This window comes from Triticum urartu, chromosome 5A, assembly GCF_056163025.1.
Source record: "Triticum urartu cultivar PI428250 chromosome 5A, HENAU_Tu73, whole genome shotgun sequence".
In the NCBI taxonomy this organism is placed as follows: Eukaryota; Viridiplantae; Streptophyta; class Magnoliopsida; order Poales; family Poaceae; genus Triticum; species Triticum urartu.
Window position 1 is genome coordinate 19177012 of NC_141877.1, and position 23443 is coordinate 19200454.

General features: G+C 46.1%; 1 protein-coding gene and 2 pseudogenes across 1 annotated transcript; 1 reads left to right on the forward strand and 2 right to left on the reverse strand.

The window, feature by feature from the left end:
* Positions 1-4888: 4888 nt before the first annotated feature.
* Positions 4889-5630, reverse strand: LOC125507022 (thaumatin-like pathogenesis-related protein 3). The gene has a single exon (XM_048671724.2). It carries the CDS (start codon positions 5581-5583, stop codon positions 5068-5070), a length of 516 nt encoding a protein of 171 aa, XP_048527681.1. The 5' UTR covers positions 5584-5630; the 3' UTR covers positions 4889-5067.
* Positions 5631-11034: 5404 nt separating this feature from the next.
* Positions 11035-13729, reverse strand: LOC125506633 (brassinosteroid LRR receptor kinase BRI1-like; annotated as a pseudogene).
* Positions 13730-15744: 2015 nt separating this feature from the next.
* LOC125507024 (thaumatin-like pathogenesis-related protein 3 pseudogene) lies at positions 15745-16452 on the forward strand (annotated as a pseudogene).
* The last annotated feature ends 6991 nt before the right edge of the window (positions 16453-23443 follow it).

Genomic DNA, 23443 nt, shown 5'->3' on the forward strand with positions numbered 1-23443 from the left:
AAGTTAAAATTTGAAACATAACTAGCAAAAAAAGACAAATTCAACACTAAATAGTACATAACATGATTTGGGCTTTAGATTTGGCCCATTATCACACTAATGTGAAATTTTCATTTTTGTATCTCAAAAACTATTTCAAATTTTTACACGAAATTTTCTGACATCATACATTTATGTTGTGTTAACATGCTAGAATGTTTTCAGATTTTTGAAAAATATTCTATGGCATTCGGTGCACCGGTAGCACCACAAGTGCGGGTGCACCAGATACATTCCCCACATAAGTTTCATTACTCATTATGTCCTCAGCAGTCCTACGTCGGTTGGATATAGTTATGTAATCTTTGCATGATGACAGAGTAGTGAAGAAAGAGCGAATTTGTTGTGTGGTAGAAAAGAGAGAAATAAACAAGTCATCATCACCCTAAATATGCAAAGAAGATATCAAATGAGGTAGGCACTGAACTGCACATATTACAGTTGTTTCCAATATCATGGAAATGTAAATACGAAACCGATACTAAAAGTTTCATCGTCAGAAAAATGTAATTTTGCCCCTTGGCATCTTTCCTATCTAAAAAGAAAACTACTAATATATTCACATACCAATTTGATTGACACATTGAATGTGTTGGTGCTCTCCTTGGAGCTACTTGCATATCCTATGATCGGCAACTGATAGAAGACATGGTACCATCAGACAGCTGAAAGTCACCGAACATTGCCTCATGGTTCCTGCCAATATTGTTATTAGAAAGTGTCTCATTAACCTTCGACATATTTAGGCTTCAAACTGGATGTACATGTGAAACATTAACAGTGCATCGTTTCACAGGGATATGCTCAGCTGCGAGGACATGTGAACTACTACGACGATGTCATGGGAGAGGAGAGAGGAGCCACAAGATGTTCGAGAGAGGATGTCACTGTCATCTGGGCGCCGATCATGCATAAGGTTTCGAGAGAGAAGGAAAGTGTAGCCAATCGATGGAGCCCTGGATTGCGCGGACTCACGTGGCCTGGCAGGCCCTGCGAGAGTTTTTTGGCCCGATCAATGAGAGGGCTTGCTGGTCCATCTCCAGAGCGGCGGCCCTGTGACGTTTTCGACGCGTAAGCAGGCGTTCGATTTAGTACATCCGTTCACGTGATCCAACGGTATAGGATGCCAAATCCTTGTGAAGGGCCCTAACTAGCTGAGTTATACTATTTAGTAATGTGTGTGTAATGGGAGAAAGGACATGTCATGCTTATTTATCATGCCAGGATTGAGTTAAAAATGGCCACTAGCTACTCCCTCCATTTCTACTACGGACTACATACGAATATATATAAACATATTCTATAAGTGTAAATTCATTCATTTTGCTTAGTATGTAATCCATACTAAAATTCCTAAAAAGACTTATATTTAGAAACGAAGAGAGTACTACCTACTTGGATGTGATCAATGTTGGGGTCCAAGATTTGCCGCCTTTTTCCTTTGTCTCGTTGAAGCTTGACGACAATGCCAGGCAGGGTGCGGATCCGGCTTGCCTGCTCCCTTTCCATGCTCCCATCCGTGCTTCCATCTCATCCAACGGTTGTCTTTTTTCTTTTTTTCTTTCTAATCTAATCATCTCCCTCCTGATTTTAAGGGGGTGGGGCCAGGCTTTATTTTGTTCCAATCAAATCAAGCAACATATGCGAGAGCACGGATGGGCACACGGGAGGGGAGCAGGCAAGTCTCGTCCGGCAGGGTGCATGCACAACAGTCCGCAGATTGCTTACACATGCACCCATCAGATAGAGCCGGGCCAACTGAACGATTTTTGCACTATATATATATCAAAGCCTCTAAAAACTCGTGTCCTCTGAACGTGACCAAAGCCTTTTTTTAGGGGAACGTGACCAAAGCCTTGGATGGTATATCGACTGCGGAGCAGTCTTAGTAGTTGTTGATTTATTCAAAAATGCTAGTCATCAGCCGGCTGTTATTTTTTAAAAATGTTTGGTAGTTTTGCAGTCTTTAGTTCTCACACATTTACTTTTTTTTCATGAACAAAAGTTGCTGCATTTAAATCAGTATAGTATGTACAAAAAAATTCTATATATGTCGATTATCGCGCTCTTGCTCAGTCCATGCTCTGAATTAAAGCCACGACACTTTTTTTAATCAGAGGGTGTACTTAACTGAAAGTCGATCCTGCCACTACCAACGAATAAGTCTGCCACACTAGTAGAAAACATGGCTTTGATTGAGGTCTAGGTAAGGGCATTAATCCCGGTTCACTCACAAAATGGGACCAAAGGGTGCATCAATCCCGATTCATGAGGTCAGGGCGTCGGTCGGGCGTCGGGGGCCATTGGTCCCGGTTCATCTAACAGTTTTGGTCCTGATTCCAGACACGAACCAGGACCAATGGGCCTCACTCCTGGCCCAGCACCTTTAGTTCCGGTTGGTGGGTGGAACCGGCACCAAATGTCAGTCTTCTGTCCCCCTTCTAGCCACCAACCAGACTAAAGAGACCCCTATATATACCCCCGCCCCTGCCTGCGAACAGAGTCATTGCTCTGTTTTTTGGCCGGCCGTGGGAGAGGTGTGTGTTGCTCTAGCTCATCTTCTATGCATATGAGGTGTTCGATGAAATGTCCGAGCCACACTTAAGCTTTCTCCTCTCCAAGCTCCTTGTTCAAACTTCATTTTTCTCAAGATTTGTCTAGATTTGACGGTCCGTCCTGTCCCATCCCCGTCCTCACCGCCGTCAATCGCTCGCGCCAATCTCGTTCTTATCTTATTTCTAAAAGAAAAAAAAATTCTTACTTGTATGATTTAGATAGATACTTGTATACTTTTCTTACTTTTATTATTGTTTGTTATTATATAGTGCGATGGGTTTGGTATCCGCACCCGTCGGCCTTCGTCCTGTCTATGATTCAGATGTGGTATATATTATCTTTTATAACTATTTGTTTCATTTAGTGTTTATGACAATTATGCCGACCAACGTGATATAGATGTTTTTATCTAGGAGATATGTGAACCGGAAAAAACCGACCCTCTTGTCGAGATGTTAAATTTAGTTGAAAAAAAACAATTACTTGAAGAAAAATTGAGGAAGAGAAGATGGAATTGAAGTTGCATGTTGCGGATGTCGTCGATGATCAGAAGATTAAGATGGATGCAATGCGCTTGAAGATTAGAAAATATGCCATTCATACTGAGGCTTGGTATCATTATGCCGTTGGATCAATTGTTACCTTAGTTACGATTATGATCGCATTTGTTGTTGTATTGAAATGTTTTACATAGTTTCAATGTATGATTTAATTAGATGCTCTGGGAGCTATATGTTATTCAATGAGAACTATGTATGAACTTTATGTATTTTTTTTAGTAATAACATTTGATCACTACTGTACTATGGTTTTAATGTGATGATGAACTTCTTTTAGCTAGCTAACACAATATGAAACCCCTAAATTAACCCTCCAAAACCCCTAAACCGTCCCTCCCTAAAAAAACAAAAACCCCAGCACCTGCGAGCTACCGACGCGTGGCTGCCTTTTGGTCCCGGTTGGTGTTACCAGCCGGGACTAAAGGTCCTCCTGCCTAGGCGCCCCGCAGCGGCCACGTGGAGCCCCTTCTGTCCCTGTTCGTAAGCAAACCGGGACTAAATGTTTTGGGCTTTAGTCCCGTTTGTTTTGTCCCGGTTCCAGAACCTGGACTAAAGGGTCTCTGAAATCGGGACTAGTACCCTGTTTTTTACTAGTGCCCACGTGAAACAGTTTCTTGCAAGATAGAAAAATAATGAATAGATGAAAAAGAAGAAAGTTAATTTTAGGCCTGTCAATGAATTAGTTTATCCAGACGAGAGGCGAATGAACGCCGCACCTTGACGAACTATAGTCAACTAAAAATTAGTTTTAATATTTTCGGCTCATATAGCCCGGAGTGAGAGCTAGGAAAGGAACACTCCTGGTCCAGCTAAGAAAATAAGAGTATATTTTTTTCTATTAGGTCCAAATTGATCAATCTTGCACACTCCAACCAATTTTCGGACTGGAATTAAACATTAATGAAGCTTCCTGGAATCAACTGTTTTTGATACTCCAAGTATTGTATGGCTTTCAATGACTTTCGATGTGGTTTCATGTGTTTATGTAGTTTTGTAGAAATTTCAGTGGATTTTCCATGTAGTTTCATACGTGTTTGAGTTCTACTTGGGTTTATGTCAAACTTCCACTTAATCTTTTTCAGAATAAATCAAAACCTCAACTAATGATTAATGAAAGCGCAGCAAAACATGAGAAAACTTTGTTTTTGTCACTCTAACTTTTGCCTATTTTGCTTATGCAACTCTAGAATTTAACATATCACTTTTACCACTCTTAGTTTTTGACAATACATCACAAATGTCATTCCGTGGCAAAAGCTATAACTTTTCATTTTATGTTTGTCACTCTTAGATTGTAACAATGTATCACAATTGACTCTAAAATTATTGCTTTTGCCACGGAATGGCAATTGTGATGTATTGTTAAAAATTAAGAGTGGCAAAAGCAATATGTCAAATTCTAGAGTGGCATAAACAAAATAGTCAAAAGCTAGAGTGACAAAAACAAAGTTTTTCGCAAAACATGGGAAGGGTGGCTGTTGTCCAAAGCAGAAGAACCTAAAGAACTAAAAAATTATATGAAACTAAAAGGGCTTCTTAGAATAGTCTGTATGAATCTTGAAGATACGAGGAAGCTAGGGTCTAGATCGATGGATCGGCGACATCAAAATAATGGGGTGTTGTATTTTTTGCTACGATAGCGTCCTTCTGTCCTTGGTGCCTGGTAGTCAGTTTCTAGGTGCGCTAGCTGTTGATCGCGCATATGCTAATAAATCTTGAACATATTAGAGATGTGAAATTAGATATTCTTTACCTTTATTTATGGACTTTATTGGCCACTCGTACACGTATATATCCGCGGCCGGGGCCATTATTACATGGAAAATGGAAGTACAAATATTATGGTCGTATATCTGGTCCGTCCGTGCCACGGCACGCATGCGTATGCGTATGGTAGAGCTATACTAGCCCATCATGGGCAGAAGACTATACTGAACCTCCTGTTACCGCTGCAAGCTTTGGTCCTGACGTCGTTGGGCTGGTGGTAGGCGTCGGGGCAGCTGGAGTCGCGGCACTGGATGTTGACGCCGGTGCTGCAGGAGAAGTCCATGGGGAGGTTGTACCCGTCGATCACCGAGATGTCGTAGTAGTCTGTGCCGCCACCGAGGGTGAACTCCGCCAAAGTCAGCGGGGGCTGGCCGGAGAGGGTGCAGGAGAGCGCGCCGCCACAGTCGCCGGTGCTGCATCTCCCGCTGTTGCCGTTGAAGCTGCAGCCGGTGCGGCCCCAGATCCTGGCGGAGCTGGTGCCGTCGGGGATGTCGAGGTTCCAAGTTTGGCCGTTGTTGAGCTGCCGTCCGCCGCCCACCGGGGTGGCCGCCGGCCACACAGTGAAGGAGCAGCGGTTCGTGATGGAGAAGCTCCTGGCGCTAGCCCCCGTGGTGAGGGCCGCGGCAAGGAGGAGGATGAGCGCCGACGAGGAGACGGCCATTGTTTCTTGCTTTCTTGATTGCTGTGGTATTGTTGGTTGAATGGACGGGATAGCACGTGGTTATTTATAGTACGTAGATAGCTAGGAGAAAATTCAAGATTGGTGGGAACTGCAGTTTCCCCTACATGGATACGTATGCGCCAGCCAATGCTGGCTGAGAAAAATCTCCAAGCTTCACTCCGTCGACGAGCCACTTCACAGTTGGTCTTTGCTACCCCCACTGAGAGTGACGTCCGGCGTAGCTTTGCTAGCTGGTATCTTTTGAATTTTCTCGCCGTGTCAAGTAGGTTGGAAAAAATTGCAACGTTTCTTGTTATTCGTCTTGTGCTGGAAAATATGGGGGATCCGAGAGGGACGTGCACGAATCGATGGAGTCTATACCCTTTGCATGCGGCTACTTGATCTTGCGGACTAAAAAAAACCGGTAGGCTGGAGGTATGCAGCTACCAGTGGCGAATCTAGACAAAAACTGGAGGGTGGGCTCAAAGCCTGTATCATGCCAATATCTGTTGGGTTGGGCTTGCAAGTGGCTGAATTGGGCCATGAAACTAGTAGTAAAAAAATTCTTGCAATGCTGGAGGGGGGGCTCAAGCCTATTAAAGCCCCCCTAGTAGATTTGCCCCTGGCAGCTACGGTTGAATGACGTCCTCCCGCATTCGTGTTCGCGTACTGGTCCCCCCCCCCCCTCCCTTCCCCGTCTGCGAATGGATGCAGAAGAAAATTTATGGGTTGCCGTTGGATGCCCTTAGCTAGTTGGTATCTTTTAACCTTCTCTTCGTGTCTAGTAGGTTGGAAAAAATTGCAATGTTTCTTGGATATTGGTCTTGTGCTGGAAAATAAGGGGCATCTGAGCGTGCACAGATCGATCGAGTCTGTACCCTGTACATGCGGCTACTTGATCGTTTGGACTAGGAAAAAAACCGGGAGGCTGGATGTATTTGGCTATGCTTGAATGCGGTCCTTCCGCGTCCGTGTTCGCAGACTGGTCCCCACCCCACTGTCCATGAACGGATGTGGAAGAAAAATTGTGGGTTGCCGTTGGATGCCCTTAGGTAGCTGGTATCTTTTGAACCTTCTCACCATGTCTAGTAGGTTGGAAAAAATTGCAACGATTTCCTAGATATTGGTCTTGTGCTAGAAAATATGGGGCATCTGGGAGGGATGTGCATGGATCGATCGAGTCTGCACCCTTTGCATGTGGCTATTCGATCCTGAGGACTAAGAAAAAATCCAGGAGGCCGGATATATGCGGCTACGGTTGGATGACGTCCTCCTGTATCCGTGTTCGTGGATTGGCCCCATTGTCCGTGAATGGATGCTTGCCGCCGTCGATCCATCGGCATTGTAGCAATTATTAAAAAAAACGCGGCTCCGCTGCTCTGCTCTATTTTCATGTACTATGTATATGCTTCAATTTGGGTTCCCGTCCGTCTTCCCTTACTCCGGCGAATGACCGTGGGGCTGGCCCGTTCACCTCCTCGAGCTTCCTACCGTTGTCCCTGACCCGACCACGTCCACCAGAACCAAAAATCGACCCCATTCCACCTATGCTCCCCTCTTCCTCGTCTCCGGTCAACAAGTCGGCCGGCCACCAATTCCGAGCAAAAGCAGCCGCCTTTTTCTCCGATTCCTCGCACCAATATACCATCTCCATGACACGGGGAGGAGAACGACCTCCATGCAAACTGCACGTTCTCCACACAGGCTAATGAATGCATGGCGCGGGGAGGCATTTCTCTACAGGACCGAGGTGCAGCTTGCCGCCCTAGTCTTCCCCGGCATAGCTGTTGCCATTGCCGGAGTCCATGCCTCTCCGGCGACTCAAATTTTATCAAAGTTTCAAAAAGCCGGCTATAGACCAGCTATAGTGGTTTGAGCAGATGCCGCTATGTGGCATAGCCTGCTAAACTTGCAAAATAGTTGGCTATAGCGGGCTATAGCCTCGCTATAGCTAATTCATAGGGCCACTGCTATTTGCCATAACCCGCTATTTTAAACATTAAATTTTATATGTAGACTAAAAAGAAACAGAGGGAGTACTATGCTTCAATTTCGGTTCCGGTCCGTCTTATGGGCTTCGGCAAATGACCATGGGTGCGGCCCTGACAAGAAGTCGTCGGCATAGAAAAGGCTGTCGAAATAGCCAGTTATTCCGATAGTGCTTCGGCTAGGGGAATGGATGCATGGCGCATGGCGGTGTCCTCCTCTAGCCAGAAGGCGTTTCTCTATAGGAGCGGGGTGCAGCTCGCCGCCCTCGTCTTCCCCAGCCCAGCCGTTGCCACTGCCGGAATCCATGCCTCTCCGGCGACTCAAATTTTATCAAAGTTCCAAAAAGCCGGCTATAGCCCAGCTATAGCGGTTTGAGCAGATGCCGCTATGTGGCATAACCTGCTAAACTTGCGAAACAGCTGCCTATAGTGGGCTATAGCCTCGCTGTAGCTGATTCGGAGGGTAACTGCTATTTTCCATAACACGCTATTTCAAACATTAAATTTTTTATGTAGACTAAAAAGAAACGGAGTCAGTACCATGCTTCAATTTTGGTTCCCGTCCGTCTTCCGGGCTCCCGTGAATGACCGTGGGTGCGGCCCCGACAAAAAGTTGTCAGCATAGAAAAAACTGTCGGAATAGCCAGTTATTCCGATAGTGCTCTGGCCAGGGGAATGAATGCATGACGCCTGGAGGCGTCCTCCTCCAGCCAGGAGGCGTTTCTCTACAGGAGCGGGGTGCAGCTCGCCACCCTAGTCTTCCCCGGCCCAGCCGTTGCCACTTCCGGAATCCATGCCTCTCCGGCGATTTATGGCGGTGGTTTGGCTGCCGATGCCTAGCTCGTCTGTTGTCGGCCCCAATGTTCGACCGATTTATGTGCTCCAATTTATGTGCTTTCCACCTCCTTCCAGCGTTCGGCCACGTCCACATGCACACCATCGATCGACCCTTCCAACGCCAACGACCTTCTCTTCCTTGTCTCCAGCCAACGACATGGCCGCTACCGATTCCAAGAACCAATTAATAACCTCCCCCACACACCACGGACCCTTCCATCAACCCTCCAATTTTTCGCACGCGGACCTGCCATCGATTCGATTTCATGCTCACCGTCTTCCCTAGCTGGACGGAGAGGAGAAGGACCTCCCTGCCTGACCATATTCACGTGATCTCGCCATCCGAATAGAACCCATCACCGGCGAGCTCCTATGTTTGTCTCAGACGCGCTGCCACGCTCCAGAGCCAGGCTTATTTCCCTAAGACGCCCTCTGTGTCCGAAGTTTTACTCCTTCCTAGATCTGCAATCCTTTTGAATTATTTGGATTGCTTACCACATGTGTCCGTAAATACCCAGCTTAAGCGCAACAATATCTTTTTCATACTAAGAGCATCTCCAACAGAGACGGAGCGCTAGAATAGTTTTATAGCGCAACTGTAGCACTTTTAGCGCGCCGCGGCCAACATTGATTTTCCACATACCTAAAAAGCGCGCCCAAAAAAACCAAGCAGTGCAAATTATGAAGCGTGCGCTGACCAGCGCCCAACATTTACAGCGTGCGATAGCGTTTCTAAGCGCGTGCGCTTAATTCTTTTGTGCGCGCACTATTTTGCAACATTTCCTGGGCGTCTTCGGCGCCCAAAAAAGGACGGCTTTTAGCGTGCGGAGCAGTTTTTGGGCATATGTTGGAGATGCTCTAACTCCTATCTTCTCTTGGATCAATACATAATTGCTGGTGGTGCATTGCAGATGACTGGGGTAAAGGATAGCCAGAGAGAATGGTCATGGAATCCTATGCACCGGCCAATGCTGGCTGAGAAAAATCTCCGAGCTTCACCCTGTCGACGAGCCACTTCGCAGTTGGTCTTTGCAATCTCCACTGAGAGTGTCTTCCGGCGTAGCTTAGCTAGCTGGTCTCCTTTGACACTTCTCGCCGTGTCATATTGGTTGGAAAAACTTGCAACGTTTCCTGGATATTCGACTTGTGCTGGAAAATATGCAGCATTTGAGAGGGACGTACACGGATATCGATCGAATTATTTTGTATAGTGGACAAACTAGTGTTCCCTTCTCAAGCTAGCTCCTCTCCATCGACTTGTTTTTTCTACACAAGCTGCCAGAGTGAAGTTTTTTTTCGGACACAAGACAAACCGAGTGAAGACATCACAGCACGGCTCCATAAGTTTTCAAAACAAATATAGCTCCTGTTGATTTTCCTCATTTTATTCCAACAGATACTATGTTTTATTTTTGAAACTGCATAAGATTTGCTTCATCCATTAATTAAGAAGATAATAGCCATGTATAACAAAATGATTTCTCTCCCAATATTAGTGTCCCTAATTTCTTGGCACTCGCTATGATCCAAAGATTTTATCTCGTCCATGATGATGTTCAGCAAGACCGGACTAAGAATTAACTTTTGGTCATGCCAAACCTTCCAAACCCTATGCTCCATGGGAGAAAGAATATAACTCTGGATTTGACTCCATCACATCTCGCGCACTGACTCCATCACACCTCGCGCGCTGACCGCATCCCCTTCGAGCCCCTCTCCCCGCACGACATCGCCTGCATGGCCCATGCGCCGCCCACATATAGCCCCCGCGCCCGCACAGCCGTGCACCGCTACCACCAGGCTGGGTAACCACCTCGGCATCCAGACTCCACCTCGCGCAGCAACAGGAGTGCTCCCGCCTCGCTTTTGGAAGGAGGCATGCCGCACCTGCGGCAAGGGCTGGCTACAGCGGCGGCGTGAAGGGTAGGCAGGGAGAGGCCTTGCGGCAGGTGGGGCTAGGTTTACCCCGTGGGGGTCAAAGGGACACAACAGGTCTTGCTAATGGAAGGAAATTGATTGCGCAGGAATATAAAATTGGATGTATGTAATATCGTCGTCCAGTTGCGCATTCATGTTGTTATGTGTTTACCTGGTTTTGTCATGCGTATGCATGGAGGGAAGAAAAAACGTCACACTAGAAAAATAATTGGGTCGATGAAGCAGTAAGTTTAACAGAACACTGAGAGGCAAACATCATGCCAGAGTCACGGTAATGGTTGTGGTAGTTAGTATTTCCATGGGTTTACCTCGGGCTATTGGCTGTTGTGAAGTCAGAGTTGTAGTAGTGGAGTCCCGATGGCAACGACGACAGACAATGAGTGGTTCGTTCTGTAGTATTTTGCCGCACCAACATTGTGTTACCCCCCTTCTTTACTAGATGAACACTATTTAGTTCCACTTATCGTTTTGTTGTACTAATAGTCCTGAACTATCATGTGACTTTTTTTTCAAGTACTGTTGCAATTGAATTAAACCAAATCAATAATTATTTTACACATCCATACACATGCCACTCTAAGTAGCATTTAGCTTTCAAAAATATACATAGAATGGCATAGATCACGGGCAAGACAGTAGTCCATTTTCTTAAAAATATATGTATATATATCTAAGCAAGAGTGATTAATTATTGTGGGGCACTCAATGTTGTCTTTGTTGTCCATTTGATGTACTTCATTTGGATCCTTTTTAGCATGATGACAACATCATTCATCTTTATCCTATCACCAGGTGAGTCGTTGGAGCAGAGCAAACCAACTTCCAATACTGGCAAAACACAGTTATCGTGCAAGTCGCATCTTGAAGAGGAAATGACTGGTGAACCCATAGCCTAAGGCTCAGTTCTCCAACGAACATAGCATCTGTAGGCTTCCTTCCAGTGAAGACTTCAAGGAGCATTATTCCATAGCTAAACACATCACTCAGTCGTGATGCTTTTCCATATGATGCATACTCATACAAAAGAAAACGATGAACAAAATTTAAACATGATTCATTAGTCAAAGGAAACGGATATGTATGTTAAGCAAGATAGCCAATCTTAAGGACCCAACTAAACCTGGCATGTTGGAGGACATCGTTGAGGATATGATCACCGTGTAATAACCTTGCAATAACAAAGTCTGCCACACGTGGAGTCATGTCCTCGCCAAACAATACATTGCTTGGCTTCAAATCACAATGCAAGACCACTTCATGGTATCCATAGTGCAGCTACTCCATTGCTATTGACACATCAAGCATAACGCCCAGCCTCTCGCGGAATCCAAATTTCCTATCTCCAACCTGCGAGTGGTGCAATACCGTGTCTATGCTGCCACTGGGCATGTACTGTAGCACTAGCGGCATGAAGTCCATTTAGAACATGTGCCGACTATCCGTATCAGGTTACAGTGTCGTGCCATGCGGAGTACACGACACTCGGCATCAATCTTATGTCGAGAACCTTTACTGCAACCACTAAACCGCTGCTGAGCTGGCCCTTGAAAACTTTTCCGAAACCTCCAGAGCCCAACAAGTAATCTTCACTAAAATTATCAGTGGCACGGACACAGTGGAGGTGAGTGATTAATTGATGGCCTACCGGGTGTCCCAGATCCATTAAAGCTTTGAACTCGCCTTTTTCATGTTTCTTTCTGATTGATAGGTACCAATAGTATAAGGAAAAAGTAATAGCAACGAGAGCTATAGTGATACTGGGGAGTACGATTTTGAGCAAGTGATAATTGTAATATGGAGGCTTGTCTTTACTGAGTTGCGAAAATGGTGAGGACGGAGACGGAGGGAAACCACACAAGCCAGAGTTGTTCTCATACTGACTCTCCGGGAAAGTGACAAGGGATCCAAGCTCCGGTATTGATCCATTCAGCCTATTGTATGACAGATTAATCTCTTACAGGTCCAGCAAGGAGAATGAAGTTGGGATTGGGCCTTCCAACGGATTGTGTGACAGGTCAAGCACTACCAGTTTCTTGACACCTCCAAGCTCCTTAGGAATGGCACCAGAAAGCAAATTGTGTTGGAATAATCCAAACATATGATACCTACGATTAGGTAAGTTTGATTAGAACGTTGTCCAGTTGGACTTTGCATGGCACATTCTAGTTGGAGTACTCTCTCCGTCTAGGACTTTGCATGACACATTCTAGTTGTAGTACTCCTTCCGTCTAGGTGTATAAGTCATCTTACGGAAACTAAATAATCCTTAAACACTTAGGCGCGATACATTAACTTTCATCTCATTTTTTGACATAAATAAAGGAATCAACCAATGAAACATGCGAGGCGTGTATGCTTTCAATGACTTGAGACTACCAAACCCGAAATGCAACGGAAAGTTTATTGCATGCAATGCTATTAATTAGAAAATAAACATTAAGTTCTTTCATTTTCCCTCCGCCTTGATCGCGATGCACAATATAAGATGATTTATACACCTAAATGGAGAGACTACCAAGTATTTGAGTCTATACGTATAGAAGCTGGAGTTCGAGTCATGTTAGGCTTGTGATCAAGCTTGCCGGTGATTCGTCCGGAGAGGTTCCTTTGTGCGTCCGTATTGAAAGTCTTGTACGAGTCGGATAGCTAGCTCATGAGTGAGGCCGTGTATATATATACACCAGGTTGTGTGAGTTTTGTAACACCGTTAGAAAATAGAAAATGAAATAAAGAGAAAAGATGACACATCAGGGATCCTTGGCTATCAGTTTTTGTGCGCAATGTGTTCATCATGATTTGATGTGATTGATCCTGTGAATGAATTTTCAATAAATTGTGCCCAAGATTCATGACCGTGGGGTAGAACATGTTTCCAAGCTCCTTGGGGATCTCAGAAACTAGCTGGTTGAAGGAAAGGTCTAGGAATATCATGGAGCCATCTTCAATGGAAGTGACTCGTCCATGCTTCCCAAGTACATGATGGTGAATTTGCACAGCTTCTTGCTGGACATCCGAGTTAAGTCCTCCGAACAGCCGCCGCCAAACTCGAGCAGGCTCCCCTTGTTGCGACATTCACTGCTCTGCCGCTCGTCGTTGCGCAAGAAGGCATATGGTCGCCCTGTGACGAAGCCCGACGACATCTTCCTTGACTGCCTCGCCAGCTCCAGCGGTATAATTCCATTTAGCTGGTTGTCATTGAGGTCCAGCCAAACTAGTCTCTTGCAGGCTCCTAGCTCCGGCAGTATCAGGCCTGAGAAGGAGTTGTTATTTAGCTTCAAGATTATTAGGTTGTTTGGCCGCCCGAGCCATGCCGGCACCGGGCTGCTTTCGAGCGATAGCCAGTTCAGATCCGAGCAGTTCATCAGTTTGTTGAAATAAGCCATGGCGTGTGTGGTCGGGCTCGTCAGGCGCGACGGATGCGCGCGGGACAGGCGAGACGCACTGGTGTTGTCGGGCTCGTCGGATGCGTTGGTGACGCGCGGGACGGGCGGGACGCAGCAGCGTGGCGTGTGTGTAGTGTGTCTACTGGTAGCGTGTAGGTCTAAGTGCACGGGTTCGTACTTGTGCCAGTTTGAGTTAGTCTGCAGTTTGTTAGTGCATGCAGCAGGGGCCGTTGGAGGCAGCCGCGTCGTGCGTATAGGAGTGCGTCGTCCGCGCGGCCGGAACGTACGGATCAAGTTGCATGTGTAGATGCATATGGTGTTTGTTGTGTACGTGCGCGTATCGGCCGGAAGAGTTGCGTGGGCGCTGCGTCGCTGTATGGCTACAAAAGGCCTTGTAATCATTGATGTAACCTTAGCCAGCAGAAAGAAAAGGGGCGTTTGAGCGCCCGGGCGTTGAAGCGCCGGGCCGTTGGTCGTCAGAAAAAAGTGATGCGTCTACCTTCAGTCTAGCGTGAGAGAGAGCGGCAACAACAATTGGTATACATAGTCAGGTTCGAGGGGCGGCCGTGGCGCGCGGCGGCGTCCGCGATGCGCGCGGTGCACGGCGGACATAAAGGTTTTGGCGTCGGCAACGCGCGGCGAGTCCATGGCGGTGTGGCGTGATGCCGGGCGCACGGCGAGCGCGTGACGTCGGCAACACGCGGCGAGTCCACGGCAGTGTGGCGTGATGCCGTGTGCGCGACGAGTAGCGGCGGTCGCGGAGACGAGAAGGTCGCGGAGGACCTGCGTGGTGTCGCAGAGGCCGCGGCGGCTCGGCGCGACCACCGTGGAGGCGCTGCGCTGCGGTTGACGGCGCAGCGGTGCAGGGCAATAAGCGCGGCAGCGAGCCGGACGCGATCGGTGCGTGTTATGGGTGTGCACCGGATGTGTCGGGCGCGTCGAGACCGTGGGAGTGGACCGCGTCGAGGCGCTGGACCTGGTTACGCAGATCGCGTACGTGCGCGGCGGGAGCGCGGGGACGTGGGGAGTGTGGCTACGACGACAACAACGACGACGGACTCCTCTAGGCCGTGGCTTAAGGGGTGTGTGTTGAAATAACCACGGCGTGTGTGGTCGGCCTCGTCGGGCGCAACGGATGCGCACGGGACGGACGGGACGCACTGTTGTCGTCGGGCTCGTCGGGTGCGTCGGTGACGCGCGAGACAGGCGAGACGTGCGGGACGCAGCAGCGTGGCTTGTGTGTAATGTGTCTACTAGTAGCGTGTACGTCTAAGTGCACGAGTTCGTACTTATGCCAGTTTGAGTTAGTCTGCAGTTTATTAGTCCTATGTCTGATTCTATATTTGATCAGCTGATCTACGTAGTTTGATTGATGTTGCATAATTTAGTATGAATATAGAGATTCGGGTATAAGGTACACGGATGTGGACCACGTGATTTGAGGAGTGCGCGGTCATTGTCCGCGGACGCGCCCGAATGCGTCCGCGGACGTTTGAAGGGGTGGATTTGTCATGTCCGATTATAGATACTCTTAATAACTCCATTCAGTAGTGAACATCAGACAAATTTTTTTTTTGCCGGGTGAACATCAGACATTTCGTGAGCTGCCATATGTTTAGTGGCATAAACTAGGCTAGTGGTCTCAAACCAAACCCACCACATTGTACGTATAATATCTTTGGTGCTCACTAAAGCAGACATTGCAATACATGGATAGCCATATGTTTAGTGCCGGGCAAACATATGTTTAGTGCCGGGCAAACATATATTTTTTTAAGCTACATGGATAAACATGTACTAGACTTATTTGGACGTCCCTGTCAAATACACACTCCTTTTCCAGGCCGAGATCACTAGCTAGCTAGCAACCGTTGCAAACTTTTTCCAACCATTCTCGCACGGCGATAAAGCTCAAAGATACCGTCGCTCTCGGCGTGGCGGCAAATTTTGCAAAGCAAAATGTTCACTTTTCTCTCTAGTTCTCTTCACCCCGGTCATCTATAAATAGGCACGTAATAGCTAGACAAGTACAGCAAGCAGCGACACTAACTATCGTAGTGATACATCCATCAAACAAAATAATGGCGGCCTCCCCGTGGGCGCTCATCCTCCTCCTGGCCGCGGCCTTCGCCGCAGGGACCGGCGCGACGACCTTCTCCATCACGAACCGCTGCTCCTACGCAGTTTGGCCGGCGGCCATCCCGGTGGGCGGCGGCAGGCGGCTCAACAGCGGTGACACGTGGAACCTCGAGGTCCCCGGCGGCACCAGCGCCGCCCGGATCTGGGGCCGCACAGGCTGCAACTTCAACGGCGACTGCGCTGGCGCGTTGCACTGTGGCCTGTCTGGCCGCCCGCCGGCGACACTTGCGGAGTTCAGCCTCGGCTCGCAGGACTACTACGACATTTCGGTGATCGACGGGTATAACGTCCCCATGGATTTCTCCTGCAGCACCGGCGTGGCGCTCCGGTGCCGAGACGCCGGCTGCTACGATGCGTACCATCAGCCCAACGACGTCAGGACCAAATCTTGCGGCGGTGGCAACAGGAGCTTCCGTGTTGTCTTCTGCCCATGATGATGACCTTACGATGCATGACGCGTACGAGATGGCTGGATTGTACGGCTCACATATATGTACACGGAGTGTAAGTGTGCGACGATCGAGCGAGACACAAGCACATTAAATAAACTGTTGAATAAAGGTAAGGTAAAAAAATTACTAGTACTCCCTCTATTTTTCAGTTGGCTACAGACTTCATTAACGGGCATCCGAGGTCCGACGCGTCCACGGGTCCGCCCCCGAAAATGCTAAACATTCGGGCACCTAAAGCCCCTTACAAGCAACTTCCAACAAACTAAACATCCCCCCTCTAAAAAATGTAGGGAGTGGGGCTCGCTTTGGCAACTGAAATCCAACCACAAACTTCCACGTCACATTATTTTCAAATCAACCGGTAAAACCCCTACATGTAGCATTACTGGGTCCACCACTGTCCGGATTTATTGATTTTGATTAGCTCAATTGTAAAAATAGCAGTGATGAGGTCATTTTCGGTCTTATGGAGGGTCGCGGACGCGGTCTGTTTGCATTCCTACGCATGGAGCAATTTGGCGCGGTCGTGGTGCTCATGGTAGAGGAATCAAATGCATAACGGCGACCGATCTTAGCACTAGGGCCTTTACCATTAAGTATTGGCGCCTAGTAATGGAACTTAAAGTCTGAAAAAGACCTTAAATTCGTACTCCGAGTCTGAATCAGATCCTAAACTTGAATTCGCTGAAATTGTCACCCCAAGCTCTTTGATCCTAGCCAATCCCGGCTGGATGTTTGTTTGTGAGAATGGGATTTCTTACTTGGCAGGGATGTGGAGAGGAAATCATCACGATCTGGACTGTCTCTGGGCCATACTGCCCCCTCTTAAACCCACCACCAAGTCGGGCCTTCCCCCCTCTCCCCTGTCTCTCTCCGATCTGTTCCTATTCTCCTCCATCTCTCGCTCGTCTCCTCAGTTTCAGGCACACCGGCGATGGTGAACGGGGGCTGATCGACAGGAAGGCGAGAAAATCGCGGGGACCGGAGTAGACGCAGGTAATGTGCAAGCCTCCTGCCTGTGTGTTCTTGTTTGCATTTGCCACCGTCTGATGGATATGGCTAGGGTTTCATATAGAGATGGTTGTGGCGTTGGATGATATTTTCTAGAATTTTTTTGGGGATGTGAGATTTCTGTGTGGTTCTATTTCTTCTCAAAAGTTGTATTAGACATGGCGTACTGAATTTATGTGTATTATTGTAGGTTTTCTTTCTGCAAGCATGGATCCGAGTGAGAAACTGAATGTTCACTTTCACTTTGGAGGGGAATTTGTCCGAGTTGGTCATGAGTTAGATTATGTTGGAGGAGATGAGGAGATATCAGAGATAGAAAGGGACAAACTGTCCTTACCAGAAATCACATGGCATTTGGCTGATCATATCACATACAAAGATTCCATGAAGCTTTATTTCTTGGTTCCAGGTAAAGAATTGTCAAATGGCTTGATGTTTCTCTTTGATGATGATGGTTGCATGAAAATGTTAGAGTACACAACCGATAGAGGAGTTGCTGATGTGTATGTTGAGTACTTTGGAGAGCAGGATGAGGAAAGTGAAAGGAGTGGTAGTGATTTTGAAGATGAGATACAAAATGAGGAAGAGGGAGACAATGAGGAAGCACCTGATGCTATCATTTCTGCCGAAGAACAAGTGTAGTTCAGTGTTGCAAATGTGAATGGGTTGGCTGACAGAAATGAACATACCAGATGACACTGGAGTTATAACTTCAGTTATTGCCAGCCCTTTAAGGAGTACAATGAAAGAAACTTTTAGAGTTGAGTGTGGACAGAGTTCACAGATGATTGATGCTCTAACCGGAAGCTCTCAAGTGCTCTATCCTCGGTCTCAAACTTGCAAAATTTCACTTGCTACAGAAACAATTCAAAAACCAAGTATATCTTGAAGAGAATAACATAATAGTGAGTCTGAACATGACAGTGATTCAAGCAGTGAGGATAGTGATTATGTGCTAGGTAGTGATGACAGTGGACTGGAGGAAGAGTATGTGGAACTTAAGGAAGAAGCAAAGGCATTTAAGAAGAGAATAAGAGATTCTAAGAAGTGGGCACAGAGAAATCCAACAGGTGTTGTTCCAATTGATTTAGTTGCAAATGTGGAAGAGCTGATGGGAGAAGATCACTTTGATTCTGATGATGAAGATTATTCCTATGATGAAGATTGTGATCATGATGGACATGTTGTCAGGAGGAAGAGCAAGTACCCCAGGTATAATCCAAAGGCAGATATTCCAATGTTCTGTTTAGGGATGGTTTTCAGGAGCAAGGAGGAGATGAGAAAGGCACTAATGAAATACAGACTGCTCACATTTAGGAGCATAATCTTCATGAAGTCAGCAGAAGATAGGATCAGGGCTAAGTGTGGATGGCTTGGATGTTCATGGCTTATATATGGTGCTAAGACTACCAGGTGTTCTAGGTTCCAGGTGTTAACATTTGAATCTGAACATAGTGTGCACCTAACAGAGACAATCACCTTGTTACTGCTAAGGTTATAGCAAGAAGGTATGAGCACATCTTAAGAGCTAACCCCACATGGAAGATTGACACTATTAAAGCTACTATTCTGAAAGATTTCTTTGCCGATGTGTCAACATCCAAGTGCAAGGCTACCAAGAAGATTGTGTCAGAGAAACTACTAGTAGGTATGAAAGAGGAGTACACCAATGTGTTTGATTACCAGCTAGAACTATTGAGGAGCAATCCTGGAAGTACAATACTTGTTGGCTTGGACCCTATCAATATGGATCAAAATATTTTCCAGAGCTTTTATGTATGTTTCAGTGTTATGAAGCAGGGTTTTAAAGCATGTAGAAGGGTGATTGGACTTGATGGTTGCTTTTTCAAAGGAGCATGCCATGGTGAGCTTCTTTGTGCTGTTGGTAGAGATGCTAATAACCAAATGTAAGTAGCTTGGGCAGTAGTGGAGAAGGAAACAATAGAAACTTGGGAATGGTTCATTGGTCTTATGATAAAGGACCTAGATATTAATGATCAAGGTGACGGCTGGGTTTTTATTTTAGATCAACAGAAGGTATATTAGCTTGTTGATGTTAAATCATATTACTAGCATGCTTTCATGTAATTAAAATATGATTTAAAATACTGAAAATAGCATGCTTTTTACTAATTAAAATATGGTTTCAAGTACTAAAAATAGCATGCTTTCAACTAATTAAATTAATGTGCAGGGGTTGTTAAGTGCCATGAAAGACTATCTACCAAAGGCACAACACAGAATGTGTGCTAGACACATATATGCTAACTGGAAAAAGAAGTTTAGAGAGCATGCTCCGCAAAAGAAATTTTGGGCAATTGCCAAGGCTGCAAACAGAGAAGACTTCATGTATACGAAGGCCAAGTTAGCTCAAGATACACCTGACGGTGCAAGGGAAATCATGAATACATAGCCTAAGCATTGGGCTAGAGCATTCTTTCCAGTTGGATCGCTATGTGACTCAGTGGATAATAATCTATGTGAGTCCTTCAACAATGCTATAATTGAGGCTAGATTCTATCCTATCATCTCTATGGTAGAGAAGATTAGGCACAAGATGACACTTAGAGTTCAAGAGAACAGAACCAAAACTGACAAGTGGACTGCTAGTAATACAGAGATATGCCCAAACATTTTCAAGAAACTTAAGATGGCCATCAAATTAACTCAGTTCTGTGATGTGCTCTGGAATGGCAAGGAAGGGTTTGAAGTAAAACATGTTAGTGGCAGAGGAAGGAGTTATACTGTGAATTTGGATAAACGGACTTGTTTTTGTGGATACTGTCAACTGGCAGGGCTACCTTGCTGCCATGCCATTAGTGCCATATACAAGTGTGGAAAAAATGTATCAGACTTCATTCACAAATGTTATTCAGTTCAGCAATTTAAAAAGGTATACGAGCACTGCTTGGAGCCAGTTGAAGGAGAGGAAAGATGGCCTATTTCTGAAAATCCTAGACCACAAGCACCTGGTTATGTGAGAATGCCAGGTAAGCCTAGGAAGAATGACATGAAAAGGGAAGAGGGAGAAGCACCAAAAAAGAAAATTTCAAAGCATGGCATTAAAATTACTTGCAGCATGTGTGGCCACAAAGGGCACAACAAGACGGGTTGCAAAAAGAATCTTGAAAAGGCCCAGAAGAAAAATGCCATCTTGAAGAAAATAGGGAAGAAAATTAAGTCAACTGAGGTAAAACACTTGTGCACTTTCTAATTACTTGAGTATTGTTTGAATTGTTTATGTACTATTTGAGATGCTTATGTATTGCCTTTTGTTGCACCAGCAAGCAAACACTAATTCTCAAATTAGAGCAAGCCAACAGGCTAAGAGCAAAGGAAAAGATCAAGCAGAAGCAGGACCAAGTGGAGGGAAGAGGAACGCTACCAAGAAGAATGTGCAAGCCAAGAAAAAAAATCAAAGAATTATTCCTGATTGTCTACTGCTTCTCTAGTCTAATTACTATGTTAAATTAGATGTCAGTAGTACTACAGAAAGTAGTACAACAGAACTGGTGGTTATGTCCTTTTGGTTTAAATTCTTAAGTCAGTATGGTCGTGTACTGGTGGTTATGTGTGTCACTGTGAACTGATGCTATTTTTCCTGGTACTTATGTGTTAAGTGTTTCTAAAATGGCACTGCAAAATCTTTACTGGGTGCTTTTGTTATATTTTGCTGCTTGATACTACTACATAATGCAAACTGAATGCTTTTATTATAACTAGCTGCAAATGCAACCAAAAGTTCACTGATCTATAACTTCCTCTCAAATTCCATGCTACAAGTGCCATATTCTGCTAGTTGGTCTTACAGAAAGGTGTCAAATGCAATACAACCTCCATTCACTTGATAATTCAGTGTTACAAAAGCTCATACTACATTCACTGATGTATGGCACTAGGCCATTACATTCACTGATCACCCTAATAACCTAGTGCATTTGCTGCAGCTCGTTTGCTTTCTCAATCAGTCAAACAATTGCTCCACATCTCTCCCTCATCACTTCAAATTGATGTCTTGTTGCAAAATCTGCTACATATCTCTACCATGACTGTCGGCCATCATCAAGTTCATCTAAATTTCTCGAAGATCAATAAGAAGTTGCCTGATCAAAAAGGATGCAAGGATCATGAGGCCACACAAAATAGCCACAGCCATATCTTTGATTCAACAGTTCACCGAATCATAACAGAGAAAAATGAAAAAAGAAGAAGCAAAATTGGTACAGAACAACATTGGGAGAGAGAGCTTACTTTTCCATGGACGCAACAATGGTACAGAACAAGGAAAAATCCAATGGCCTTCTTCTTCTCGAGTACCCCTTCTTCGCCGGTCTATAATCCATGGGTTCTCCCAATAAGGCAGTGGTGACGACCTAGGCGCTGCCCTCCTTCGTCCGTGCCCTACGCTCCAGTACGCCGCGCCGGAGGATGAAGCCATCGCCGCCCGCCGATGCCACAGCCACCGCCGCCTCCCGCCTCTCCTCCGATTTGTGCCGCCGCCCACCTGTCCTCCTCCGATTGCAGCCGCCGACGAACCCTACAAATATTCCCCACCTCGAGTCCTTCTCTGTTTATTTCCCCGCATGGCCACAAACTAACTGTGGGGCCTATTTTCATCACTACGTGGCATCTTATTTCCGCTAATCCCTGCCACATAAGCGATCCTGTTCTCACAAGCAACCATTAAGCGCAAAATCAGCCAGGATTAGCCAGGATCAGAGAGCTCGGGGTGGCAATTTCAGGGAATTCAAGTTCAGGGTCTGATTCAGACTCGGAGTACAAATTTAAGGTCTTTTTCAGACTTTTCCCAATGGAACTTAAAGTCTGAAAAAGACCTTATTCCCTAAAATAAACTCAGGAACAATCAAGCTATAAAGAAAAGTTTGAAAATGAAATCATACAACTACAACTAGTTAGATTTTGTAGAAAATTAAGGAACTTAGTTAATTATGTTGATCTTGTTTGCAAAATACATTTGCAATACCAATTGTATGTAGATTAGATGCATCCCTGACAAAAGAAACTATAACAAAATATTACATATAAATATGCATGCACCGACGAAAAAACAGGCAGAATCAAAAGAGTTGGACTACAATAGGAAATGATAAAATTACCAGCTAGCGAGCGAGAGCCTAGGCTGCTCTTGCTGCTCACCGGATCACCATGCGCCGGGGTCTGGCTCGCTAGGTGCCCAAGCGCAGCCCGCGGCCAAGATGTAACGTCGGAGACAAACCTTGATGGCCTGACGACCACCTTGTTAGGGAATGAAGCATGAAAATAAAAATAAAAAATCTACGAGCACTTGAGTTCCATCTAGAAAAAGCATATCAGCGAGAGGGAAGAGTGTGTCTACATACCCTCGTAGACCGTTAGGCCGAAGCATATATCACGCGATTGATATAGTGGTACTCGTCACGATCCAATCGCGATCTAGACCGATGAAGTACCAAATGGACGCCACCTCCGCGTTCAACACACATATGGCTGGATGATATGTCACATCCTCCTTGATCCAGCAAGCAAGGGAGGAGAAGTAGATGGGATTGCTGGGAGCACGACTGCGTGACGGTGATGGTGGTGGAGTGATTCTGGCAGGGCTAAGTCGAGCGCTATCAAAACAACAAATACGAAGGAGTTACGAAGTAACGGGAGAGGGAGGGGGGCCAAGGGCTTGTGTTTCTTCTTGGGGGAGCCCCTGTTGTGGAACGTAGTAATTTCAAAAAAAATCCTACGCACACGCAAGATCATGGTGATGCATAGCAACGAGAGGGGAGAGTGTTGTCTACGTACCCTCGTAGACCGACAGCAGAAGCGTTATGACAACGCGGTTGATGTAGTCGTACGTCTTCACGGCCCAACCGATCAAGCACCGAAACTACGGCACCTCCGAGTTTTAGCACACGTTCAGCTCAATGACGATCCCCAGACTCCGATCCAGCAAAGTGTCGGGGAAGAGTTCCGTCAGCACGATGTCGTGGTGACGATCTTGATGTTCTACCGTCGCAGGGCGTCGCCTAAGCACCGCTAAGATATTATCGAGGAGTATGGTGGAAGGGGGCACCGCACACGGCTAAGAAAACGATCACGAGGATCAACTTGTATGTCTAGA

Excerpts from the sequence above, each read along its gene's own strand:
- LOC125507022 (XM_048671724.2), bottom strand. The coding sequence starts at position 5,583 with ATGGCCGTCTCCTCGTCGGCGCTCATCCTCCTCCTTGCCGCGGCCCTC.